Genomic DNA, 12,740 nt, shown 5'->3' on the forward strand with positions numbered 1-12,740 from the left:
CATGTTAGAATGCATTAAAACTGTGTGTAAACATGCAGGTCAAAATGCATACTGCACACAGCATTTGTGGTATGAACTAGCCCTTAATAGGCAAATGCTGCAACATGTGTGCTGTTATTTTTCCTTGCTCAGACCTGGTGCTGTTTGCCTATACCTTTAGATGTCCTCTCCAAAACCCCAGGTGCCCCGAATACCAGGCTGCTGTCATATAAAAATCCCAAAGCATAATTACTGTGAAAAAAACTGACCAGTCCTCTTCATTATCCAACCTCTTCCTAATGACCAGTATGGCTGCCCATTATAATATTGGATGAATAGAAAGGTGTGGAAGGCAGGAGGGGATTTTGTATTTCTCTGTAGGCACAAATTTGCAGAAGTGGAAACTCTCAGTTTCGCTTATTGAGCTGCATAGGTAAAATGTACATAAATATCCACTAATTTAGGATGTGTGTGTGTTAGAAGGTATATTTAGGGCAGTTTAGTTTATGTAGTGTTTTTTAGGTAACATTTTACTGCGTGCCATTCATTTTGATTACAGGAAGTGTTTTGTGTGTGTGTTTATTTTTGGTAGTATAATTTATATCATTTAGTGTTTTTTTGTGCAATTGATCATCATTTGTGTACTGTTGCCCTAATATAGTTATTATATTTTTGACTATCTAGTTTAGTATTGTGAAAATAGCAAAATAACGAGGGGTAGATCCAGGGTATACAGTACACAAAAGCAAAAAGCAGTGTTTAAATCAAATAAATATCAAATGTACATAAATAACATCCTAAATGTGAATGTAACAACAGATACACCAAGGAGTTCTATTAATCCATATAATAAATACATTAAAAAAGTAAAAAATAAAAGTCCCAAAGTGAACAAAATTCAAAGAAAAGTCCTTTCACAATTCAATATTATGAAGCATGTCCCCACACTTCAACTTCCTGTTGAACAAAGTGCTCATTCACCACCAAGTTAAACTATTAGATGATGTGGACCATTAGGTTATAAATGGTCAAAAGCACTTAGATCAGGGGTCTCCAAACTTTCTAGACAAAGGGCCAGTTTACTGTTTTTCAGACTGTAGGGGGGCCGGACTGTGGCCATTGGGAGTAGTACGGTTGACCATCCCCTCCTCCTCAAAAAAACTCCACTCTCTTGGTCTCAGAGACTCTGCTCTTTCCTGGTTCTCCTCCTGCCTATCGCAGCGCTCCTTCAGTGTTACCTATAACGCTGCCTCCTCGTCTTCACTCCCTCTTTCTGTAGGGGTCCCTCAAGGTTCTGTCCTTGGACCCCTTCTCTTCTCCATCTACACCTCCTCCCTTGGTCACTTGATAAACTCCCACGGCTTTAAGTACCATCTCTATGCTGATGACACAAATCTATCTTTCTACCCCTCACCTCACCCCTTCAGTCTCCTCTTGCATTACTAACCTACTAAGTGACATATCGGCATGGATGTCACTCCACTTCCTCAAACTCAATCTTTCCAAAACTGAGCTCTTAGTATTCCCTCCAGCCCGTGCCCCCTCCCCTGACTTCTCCATCAGGATCAATAACACAATCATCATTCCTTCCCCTCATGCCAGGGTACTAGGTGTAATCCTAGACTCCCATCTATCCTTTCACCCCCAAATCAAATCACTGTCCAAATCTTGTAGACTACACCTCCGCAACATCTCCAAGATACGCCCGTTCCTAACCACGGAAACCACTAAGCAACTTATTCACTCCCTTGTTATATGTCGTCTTGACTCTCGTCTTAATTCCCTCCTCATTGACCTACCTCATCGCAGGCTATCCCCTCTTCAGTCTATCATGAATGCTGCTGCCAGACGTATCCACCTTACTAACCGTTCTGTATCAACCACCCCTCTCTGTCAATCCCTCCACTGGCTTCCCATTGCCCAACGGATAAAATTCAAAACATTAACGTAATGTTATTAACGTATAAAGCCACTTATAACTCTGCCCCAGATTACATCAACGATCTTGTCTCTAAATATCACCCAAACCGTACTCTCCGCTCCTTGCAAGACCTATTGCTCTCTAGCTCCCTTGTCTCCTCCTCCCATGCTTGTCTCCAGGACTTTTCCAGAGCTTCCCCATCCTCTGGAACTCTCTACCCAAATCTATCAAGCTATTACTTACTCTGCTCACTTTTAGGTGCTCTCTGAAAACCTATCTCTTCAGGGAAGTCCTTCCTGCCCTCTGCTAATAAGGGAATCTTCTACTCTTCCAACCAGTCCATCCCCCACAGTTACTACCTTTTGTACCACTAGCCCCTCCCTCCTAGATTGTAAGCTCCAAGGAGCTGGGCCCTCCTTTCCCTCTTCTATTGAACTGTATTGTTGCTGTATTGTCTCCTGTTATATTGTAAAGCACTGAGCAAACTGTTGGCGCTATGTAAATCCTGTATAATAATAATAATAATAATAATAATAATAAAGGTCCCGATGTCAGTTGAGAAAAAACAATGCCTCATCTTAGATGTCAGTGGGAGGAATTGTGCCCCATCATTGGTGTCAGTGGGAGGAATTGTGCCCCATCAGTAGGGTCATTGTTTTATCATTGGGAGGAATTGTGCCCCATCGTTGGTGTCAGTGAGGGGAATTATGCCCCATTGTTGGTATCATTGGACAAAATAGTGCCCCAAGGTCCAGATAAAAGCAAGCACAGGGCTGCAGTTTGGAGACCACTGACTTAGATGTATCCTATAGCTAAAGATTCTCCAGGCATATGGACCATCCACCATCAGGATCTCTCCTACAATATCAGGGTTTAGCCAGAAAAAAATTCTTTTTTTTTACATACCATGCTATGGGTATGCACTGTTTCCCTCTTTTTCTGGCTAAACTTTGATATTTTGGAGGAGAGATCTTGATGGTGGACCTGAACTTGCAAAAAGTAGTACATGCACTACTTTCAAAATCGGTCCAACTCCGACGAATTAGGAATCACACTGATATGACCGTTTCAATTACAGACAATAGGGTGCAACTTGTCATGTGGTTTGGAACGATCAAATCGCATGTCAAGTCACACCAGTATTACCGGGGTCTTAGAGCATAACATGAAACATTGTCACATTCTCCAACCCACTACACTCAAGCTGCACTTACCTGAATCATGGGATGCTTCTCTCTAGAGAATCCTATTGTTGCTTGAATTTAGGCAGCTGTACGCAGCTCTATCAAAACAGCTGCGCCTTCCATGCACAGATCCATTTACAGGGGTTTGTGTATGGGAAGACAAGTCCCCCTACCATTGCAGCAGAAGTGCTCACAGATCATTCCAGCACAAGTGCAGTAATGTCACCACACGTACAATCCATAGTTTACCTCCTTTAGCCCCATAACATAAAGTCCAAAACTCCATACACACCTGAGGCTGGGGGTGAACAATGCAGGAAAGAGTTCTTTGCCCTTGTGACACACTGATCAATGTTGCAATGCTTTAAGGATTCAATACAAAGAATATAAAAAAAATGTTTTTAAATTTTATTATTGTAAGTGCATTTATTACATATTTGCAAAAAGTAGACTGTGCCTTTTAAAAAAACAACCAAAAACACCCTTGTTTCACCTTCCCCACCAATGAATTTAGCCAAATCTTCATTTTTTGGGGAATTGGAAACTTTCAATTTCATTCATCCCTAATCAGCAAGAAGAACAGGGATAATAAAGTGGGACCAAACGCCGCAATGCTTACTTCTGCAACAACAAGACAAAGTCTGCAAGGTCCCTCATCAGCTCTAACATCTTCCCTCCAGCTCCTTCTGGATGGTAGGCTTTCAGCTGTTTGATTGGCTGGCCTGAGAACGACACATATTCATACAGGAGATCAGTCATTTCAGTACTAGGGTGTTGCTCAAAAAAGACAAAGCTGCACTTAAAGTGGTTCTAAAGTCTAAACATTTTATACCTTAATACATGATGATGTCAGGCGAGGGTTGGCCGACATGGCTACCCACTGAAGGAATTTCATCCAGTTCCTCAGGACAACTTTCATACAGTCTATGGCCAGACCTCTGAAATCCCCAACTCCAGTTTACAGGTGCTAGGGGCCATTTCTTCCACAAACAATTGAGCAGAGTTCTGGCACCACACACCACTTCCAAAAGGGTAAAATCAACTTTATTGTTCAGCACAAGCACAGACCCTCCAACCAAGATCCTTCCACTAACATGTTTTAACATCTAGGGCTTAATTATAGAGACTAAGGTTGGCCATACACGAAACAGTTCAACCAGAATCAACCAGCAGGCCAATCGAAAAAAAGACAGAACAGGTTTCCCCTTCAATACAAGCAATGGGGATGGAGGAATACTCACAGCTGTGTTATTGTATTCTCCCAGTGGATACTCCTCCACTGTCAGAATACACTGATCAGTGCTGCAGTGCTGATCGAAGAAAAAATTTCCAACAAGCCGGTTTGAGAGAAAGCCATCATTAGATCAAACTCTCTGGAATGGGAACTGCCATAGACAGATAGATCCATTCCCTAATGAACCAGCTGAATTTCGATCCATCTATGACCAGCTTAAGAAAGTGGTACATGGTTGCAGAACTTTGCTGACTCGTGCCAAGGTTAGCCATGAATATACATTAACCCATGCATGCACGACTTAGTGTACATTCTACAAAAGATTACAAACAGGAAAGTAGATTTGTTTTATTGTAGAAAAGATATAGCATGTTTCTTCTGCACTGAAAAGCCTGTCTGCTTGCAGTTTTTAATATGTTAACTTTAAGTTGGCAGTACACTGGTTAAAATTTGTCCAGTCTAGCAAGCACCAGCAAATTTCGATCTATGTGTGGGCTTCCTTACTTGACAGTCATCGATTGTTTATTCAACTTCTTTCGAAGGGACATGTTGGAAAATTTTCCATCGTTCATTGGCTACAGCCAATCAGCTACAGCTACTAATTAGTGTATTCTGACAGTGGCAGGTGCTGTCGGAGTACAGTGTCCTGGTAGGGGGAATTCCTTCATCGATGAAAGAATCTGTTTAGCGTGCTGAATGAAAACAAAACTAATAGTGTATGGCCAGCTTTAGTTCTGCCTTATGTTCTATTCCAGTCTCCTGTGAAAGATGTATATATGCAAATCAATACTCTCATTTCAGACATTCTGCACATTTGTAAAAGGCTGATGCAACAAAGCAATACGGGATGTATAAAGAGCAGTACTGAGATCCTCTGTATGGTTTTGATTCTACTTTCCAGTAAAGGTGTGAGCAGCCCATCACCTGCTCTCTGCCTGCCTTACTCAGCCATTCTGTCCCTTATCTTGTAGCTGGGCACTGTGTATGTGAGAGGGCAACAAGCCAGACAGTGAAGATAGAAAGTGAGGGGTGATGAGGGAGACTTGGCACAAACAGGGGCCAGGAGGGAGGGCTATACAGACACATTTGCGGGTGGGAGGGAGAGGAGGAAGCTCTGTTGCATCAGCTGCAGTTTTTTAGAGGCTGGGAGAGCCCCAGAGTAGAGCAGTGAGAGTCTGGAACCAGAAAGAGCACAAAGCACTGTTAGCAGCTCCCTCGCTGCCATTGTGTGCTGAAGCCTCTCATACCCATTACACAGCACAGCAAGCTCCCAGCTCTGATCATCATCACTGCCACACCAAAATGTCAACAATGACGGAGAAGCCTTGCGAAACCAACGGCCACATTGACAAGTACCCTGATTATACCATCTACCCAATGGATGAAACTAGTAAAGCTGCAAAGAAAAGTGAAGGAGCAAAATGTGCCCAGTTCCTAAAGAAGAATGCCATTGTTATCCTCACAGTGTCTGGGGTGTTGGTAGGAGTTGGCCTGGGCACAGCAGTGAGGACCATGAACTTGACCAAGGCTCAGATGACCTACTTTGCCTTTCCTGGAGAGATGCTGCTGAGGATGCTGAAGATGATCATCCTACCACTGGTGGTGTGCAGCTTGATCTCTGGCGCTGCCAGTCTGGATACCAGGTCACTGGGCAAGTTGGGTGGCATTGCTGTGGCTTACTTTCTGGTGACCACTCTCATGGCTTCTGGGTTAGCTATAGCCTTGGGCTTCATAATTAAACCAGGAGCTGAAGCAAGTGCTCTGAACTCTAATGCCCTGGGTATTGAAACCACCATCAGCACCAATAAGGAGACCGTGGACTCCTTCCTGGACCTTGCCAGGTAAAATCTTTACTCTACACCAGCCTTTCTCAATTAGGGTCTTGTGAAAACCTAATGTTCCTTCTGACGTGACTAAGGGTTCTTAGAGCAGAGAGCAATGGTGAATTGATCTCCTACCTACACTGACCACCATTGTACGGGGGTATTTCTACACTGACCACCAATTTTAGGGGATACCACAATTTGTACTGTCTGCAGTTCCTTTCTGTTATTCATGTCATTTTAAGACTATTACTTAAAATGTTCTTGTATAGAGCAAGAGGGTGTAAAAAAATTACCCGCCCTGGGTGTCAAATATGCAACGTACTCCATAGTTATTCTTATATTTAAAGCAGTTTATAATTTAGTAATCACGCTGATGTACCATGAACAGGAGGTAAAATTATTTTTTCCAACAGTTCCTCAAGACCAAAAAAATATTTCAAGGGTTCCTCCAGGGTGAAAATTGTGCAGAAAGGCTGCTATCACTGAATACAGAGGAGAGTTGTGTTGTTGAAGGAAATCAAACCTGTTTATGGTTTCCGTTATATATTTTTTATTATCAAATGTCAGGAGTACTTTAACCATAATGCTCCTAAATGAGGAAACACCTTCCAGGGTACATTTTAGTTGGTAATATTGCCAGGAGTTGAAGATTTATAACAGCTGGATGCCGGTTGTTTAATTTGGCCATAGCCAGTGAGATCTTCCTTTGATGAGTATACTTGGGTGTTCGCCAACCCCCTAGGGATGATTTCTTTATTTAATGGTATTCTCTGTTAAGGGTTTCACAGGTTAACAGAGGCATAAATCATGTAAGGGGTCATAGAATTCATACATGGTATGTGCTTCTAGTGCAGGTTGGTGAACATAATAAAGATTTCCCTTGCCCCTATTTTTCCCACTTTTTTAGTATGAATACATCCGCCCAGTGAAAGGATCCCTTTCCTTTTGTTGCTATTGACTGCTTTCAATAATTGTTATAGTATATTAATTGTTTTAAAAATATTAAAGAATATCTGAAGCCAAAACGTTTTTTTTTTTGTTTTGTATAGAGTAGGAAAAGGTTAAAACCACTGTCAGTTTTTTGCCATGTGCCCCATTGGGGAGAATTTCCTTTACTTCTTATCACAAAGACAAAACAGTATGATGAAATCTCACCAAAGGAAAATCTCCTCTTAGGTTCACCATACATGATACAGCCTGACCACACAATCTATGTACACCTGTAGATTTACCAAAACCTTTCAGTAGCTGTTAGTAGATCTAAAAGAGATTGTACAATCAGATTGTAATGTGCGTGGTGAACTTTAGACAGTTGTCACTGGAACAAGTATGATGGGTTTTCCTTCACACTAGGACAAAAAGGAGAGCAAGATCTCCCCAGTGGCACATAGAAAGCAATAAAAGCCTTACGGAGAGTCTAACCCTTCTCTAATGTATTGAAACCTGAAAAAAAAATAATTTTGACTTTACTTACAACAAACTTTGCATTTAATAGGCTTCCCACATTGGGAACATTACATATTATGAGATGTACATGAATGTGTATACACTACTGGCAGGGTAGGTATTTGTTTCTCACCATGCTTTCTTTTATAATGCATTGTACAATTGAACTCACACCCTGTAGAGTAAATATACTGTATGTTTGCCATATACAGCAATGCATTAATGCATGGTTAGCATTCTCATGCATTTAGTGCTTCTATATACACAACTTACATTAGCAGGGTTATAGCTGTTCCGATATGATGCAATCCCACTACAGGCTTACATGCATATAGCGGGAGCACAAGTGCCTATGCATTATTCATAGAGCAGTATGAGGCTTTTGAACAACCATTCACCGCGCTGATCAAACAATTATTTAAATTTGTCAAAGCTGATGTATTTTACTGTGAATACAGCTAAAACCAATCCAGAGACAGAGAACAATGATCAGACAGATGTTACATGATCTCACTGCTGAATTCCAGATGTCCAACAAACAGTTTAGCAGAAAATACATACATTTTATGTATGTATGTATTCTAACAATATTTCTCTAATTAGCTCCGCTTTTGTCTGTTTTAAAATAAAAAGGGGTTGATTTACTAAAGCTGGAGAGTGCATAATCTGGTGCAGCTCTGCTTAGAAACCAATCAGCTTCCAGGTTTTTTTTTTTGTCTAAGATTAATTGAATAAGCTGAAGTTAGAAGCTGATTGGCTACCAAGAAGAGCTGCACCAGATTTAGCACTCACCAGTTTTAGTAAATCAACCGCAATATGTATACATATATAGATTTATCATTTTAAAAAAATATATAAAAATGTCAAATATACCATTGAAAGTGTTTCAATATATTTGTTCATCAAAAAATTACATGTTCATCAAACCAGAAAGTCTGTGAACTGATAACTCCCTGCACTCTCTGCCGCTGGGCTGTTATCAGTAGCGATGTTCCCTGCTATCCCTGTACACTGCAAAACACTTCCCCCTGTAAGGAGACAAGAGGGAGGTGTCATGTAGTCCTAACACACTACCTGTCTTAGGGTGGCAACACTGCTCAGTATGGTTGTCACCCCAGGACAGGAAGTGTGGTAATGACAAGATTACCAAGTTAAAATAAATGAAAAAAGTGTGAAAGAGAAAACTAATGCAGCCACCACATCTAAGGGCAGGTAAGATGCAAGGCTATCAATATTTTGTTCTTGTGTTTAGGTACATTTTAAGCTGTGTTTTCCAATAGGGCTTACACTTCTGCCTAGGGGGTGATAAAACACTTTCAACAAATTTGTTTTCACAGCTGTATTCAGATAAATGGAGCCATGCCACAACCCCTCTGCATAGAGAAGTTAGAGCCTATATTAGCCCCCGCAATATATCGCTGATAAATTGGATATCACTGGGTTTATTTGCATTGGAAATGGAAAGGTTTACTGTAATGCAAAGCCAGTCCATGCAGACACTAGGAGAATGAGGAAAGTCCTGTGTAAGATACAAGTTGCTGGATTTGCCATGGACTAATTGACAAAAAAAACACAACAGGGCGCACTCTCCTTGAGCATTACCATGGTATCAAATGCTTTATTATAAAAAAGTGACAAGTGCATACTCACAAAAGGACCATGAATACAGTCATGTAGCCAAGTGAATCAGTCCTAGGTAGGGGGGTCCTGTAGAAAAGGATACCAGTTGTAATGGCTAACGTGTTTCAGGAGACGCACTCCCTTCCTCAGAGCCAAGGCAACCAGACAAGTTTGTGAGTATACACTTGTCACTTTTTTTTATAATAAAGCATTTGATACCATGGTAATGCAAGAGGAGAGTGTTCCCTGTTGTGTTTTTTCTTGTCAGTGCTAAGATTTCCCCGTCTTCAGAGGGCTGTACCTCAACTAGTGACAGTTACCGTGAGATTCTGCGGAGCACAAAGATTTGAGCGCTGGTGGTCTTTTGCCTTTGACTATAGACTAATTGGCCGAGCGCTGTCACATGGAGTGAATCACATGCTTCTCCATACCCAGAAGTACTGGGTATTTTCTTTGGCTCATAGTGCTTAAAAGGCATAAACTTGGGTTTGGTCCAAACCAGGTTTATTTTGTAACCAGATGTTAGCTGTCATTGCTGGGCCAATGAGCTGTGGGTGGGAAATTCTTCACCTTGAAAAGGGGCAAGGCAATATGTCTATATGGGTCATAGATGTCATGAGCATCCCCGGGGCCATCGTGTACATCAGTTGTGGGGCAGGGAATCTCCTACCCGCAGCTCATTGTTCCAGCAATGACAGCTAACTTTCAGAATTGGATTGAACCCAAGCTCATCACTAGTGATGGACAGAGTGGCAGAGAAGCAAAGAAAAAGTAAATCTTAGTTTTGCATCAGTTTTCATGTGTAGAAACATTTGAGGAAGTACACAAAGCATTATCTACATGGGAACAGTGAACCGTGTATACCTAGCATTGGTCAGAATATCCTTTATTAAAAGATTTGACATGGCTCATCAAATTGTGAAAGGCATAAACCTGTACTGAGAGTTCTAATCATAAGAACTCAACAGTGATTGGATTGATTGCACATAACTTGCAGAGCCTCCATATCCCTTTCTTCATCCCTTCTACAAAGACCCCTGTGTAGCAGTACAAAGCCCCCTATTCTGTTCAGTATGCTGACCTACTGCCTTCGCAAATTCCTGAATCGTTTACCCAGGGCAGGTATACATACCAGGAAAATGCGATCAAAGTCAAAAGTCATTATCAACATGCTAGCACAGTGACATACAGTATTGAAACAAATGGATTAACAAGACACCCAAGGTAATAGCATTAGCAGAGAGAAGACAGCAAAGGCAACTTCTCGAAGGGTTTTTCCAGTTCATAATTTTCTCATGCTGTGAATTTTCATTTAGCATACCTATTTCCTCTTAATTGTTATAGTTAAAGTGGACTTACACTGCATCTGATACCACAAACCAAGAATGCCATATAATTCATTTTTAATATTCAAAGCAAACTCCCCCATCCATCCATGTCTTCATCCTTTATTTTGCTGAGAAAACATTTTGAAAAGCATCTCCTGGCATTTCTGGCTGTGGCCATTTTCAATAATGGCAGATGACTCATGTAGCAGTTACTTCCTCGAATCCATCTGTCCTTCGCTCAGGCATTGGCATCCCCTTCTGCAGACTCCTGGGCTGTATGACATCATTTTCCTAGGCATGGAAACCGGGAAGTAAATGAAGGAATGCAAAAAAAAGGTTAAAACAAGTAAATATGATATATTTTCCTATCTATCTACTAATGCTAGCAGCATAGGGATTAGAAATAGTCTATGTTGATTGAGAGAGTGAAGTTCCACTTTAAAGAGAGCCATGCTTTTCTCACATCAAGAACAAATTCTAAAGCTGGTCATACACTGTGTGAAGTTTGGCCAGTTTCTGAGGAACCAGTCGAAGTTCACTTAATAGGTGGCCCTGGAGCCCCACTCTGACAAATGGCAAACATTCGACTGGCTTTTGTCGAAAAAAAGCCTGCTGCTAAATTTTTAGTTGAACAGTAGCTGCATCCATTTAGATGCAGCCGTTGTATGGGTATTTTGACAGCCAGCCCCACCAGTTTTTAAAATGGAATAGCTGAAGCAGGAGATTTATTCATCCATGTTGTATAGTGTGGATGGAGGAAATTGTTATTTTTTCCCTCAGCTTGCAAAACATAATAAAAAACGATCAGTGTATGGCCAGCCTAAGGGTCCTCTCATATAGGCATTCCAATCAGATTCCACTGAGAGTTTTTTAGCGTATCTGAATCAGTGGCTTCACTGCGGGGGTACACACAGCACCTAGGTGACACCTCCGCAAGAGGGGTGACACCAAGGCCGCCAATAGGGGGTTACCACGGGCCTCCTGTAGGGGGCCTGGACAGAAGGGGGATCGGTGTGATGGGACGAGAGGACAATTACAGAATGATGCACTGTGTCTGTGTCTCTCCCTCCAGAAACTGAAAGCCAGTTTCTCCCCCTCTCCCTCCCGCTGGCTTTCAGCTGCTGGATGAGAGACACAGACACAGTGCTGCAATTGTCCTTCTATCTCATCGCACCGATCCCCTTCCCTGTTCTGTCCACATCTGATTTCCCCCTGTGTGCCTGTGCCCCCCCCCCCTCATCCCCCCACAGCACTGCCGGCTTTCCTCTGCGAGTACACAGGCGGATGGAGATATATAATTTACTGGCCCCTTCCTTCTCTGAATTGGACACAGTGAGTGATTGGTACCAGTCACTTCTGTGTCCACTGATAACCAAGCATAGTAAATTCTTGTTTACTATGCTTCAGTTTACGAATGAATAGGAGTCTCTGTCTCCTGTTCATTCCTCTTAACTGCAGCTGAGGCTACAGAGAAAGGAACTGAAAAATCCATGTCCTCAATTCCTTTCTCTGCCTCAAAAGGTGAGATGTCAGAGGTCTGGTTAGACTCCAGATATTTAATCCAAGCCCCCCGTCCCGTATTTTAATTTTTATAAATTGGAAAAATGATTTTTAAAAAAATGTACAGTGGGTATAGAAAATAATCAACCCCCTTTTTTAATATAATCACATTTTGTTGCTTTGAAGCTTGAAATGAAGACAGACACAGTTTTTGTTTTATCCAGCTGTATTACCATACAAGTGAGATATATAATTATTTTAAATGGGGGTGATTCTTTCCTATACATACTGTAATTTCTGTAAGTCTGGTGGGGCTATGTCAGGTAGGCTGTACGGGGCCCCGTGATTTCTAACAGTAGCCCTGGGTGACACCATTAAGTAGGAAGTGATATCCAACTGTGATAGTGTCACCCCCATCCGTGCACGCATCAGCGCGCAGGCACCGACCGCATCATTTACAGGGGCCGGCTGAGGGGGGGGTGACACCATGGTTTACCGCGCCAGGTGACACCAACCCTAGTGACAGCACTGATCTGAATACAAGTTCAATGTCAGTCTATGGGTTGGCAGACAGATGTGCATCCATTTACATTGACTATCTCGAGTTAATGTTAGTCAGGGTCTCAAAGAAAAAGGATGGTTTGCATCCTTTCCATTTTTTTTGTACCTAAACGTATGATAAAAGAATGTAAACGGATACAT

At 41.8% G+C, this 12,740-nt stretch overlaps 1 protein-coding gene across 1 annotated transcript in view; it reads left to right on the plus strand.

Annotated features, from left to right (window-relative positions):
- Positions 1 to 5,446: 5,446 nt before the first annotated feature.
- SLC1A4 (solute carrier family 1 member 4) overlaps positions 5,447 to 12,740 on the plus strand; it is a 69,850-nt gene continuing 62,556 nt past the window's right edge. Inside the window, exon 1 of the mRNA XM_089669433.1 lies at positions 5,447 to 6,159. Within this exon, the coding sequence (XP_089525559.1) occupies positions 5,621 to 6,159 (539 nt within the window). The 5' untranslated portion in view covers positions 5,447 to 5,620. The remainder of the gene's footprint in view (positions 6,160 to 12,740) is intronic.

Source organism: Staurois parvus, unplaced genomic scaffold (assembly GCF_062004578.1).
Source record: "Staurois parvus isolate SC_StPar_1 unplaced genomic scaffold, SC_StPar_1.0 ptg000001l, whole genome shotgun sequence".
NCBI classification, from domain to species: domain Eukaryota; kingdom Metazoa; phylum Chordata; class Amphibia; order Anura; family Ranidae; genus Staurois; species Staurois parvus.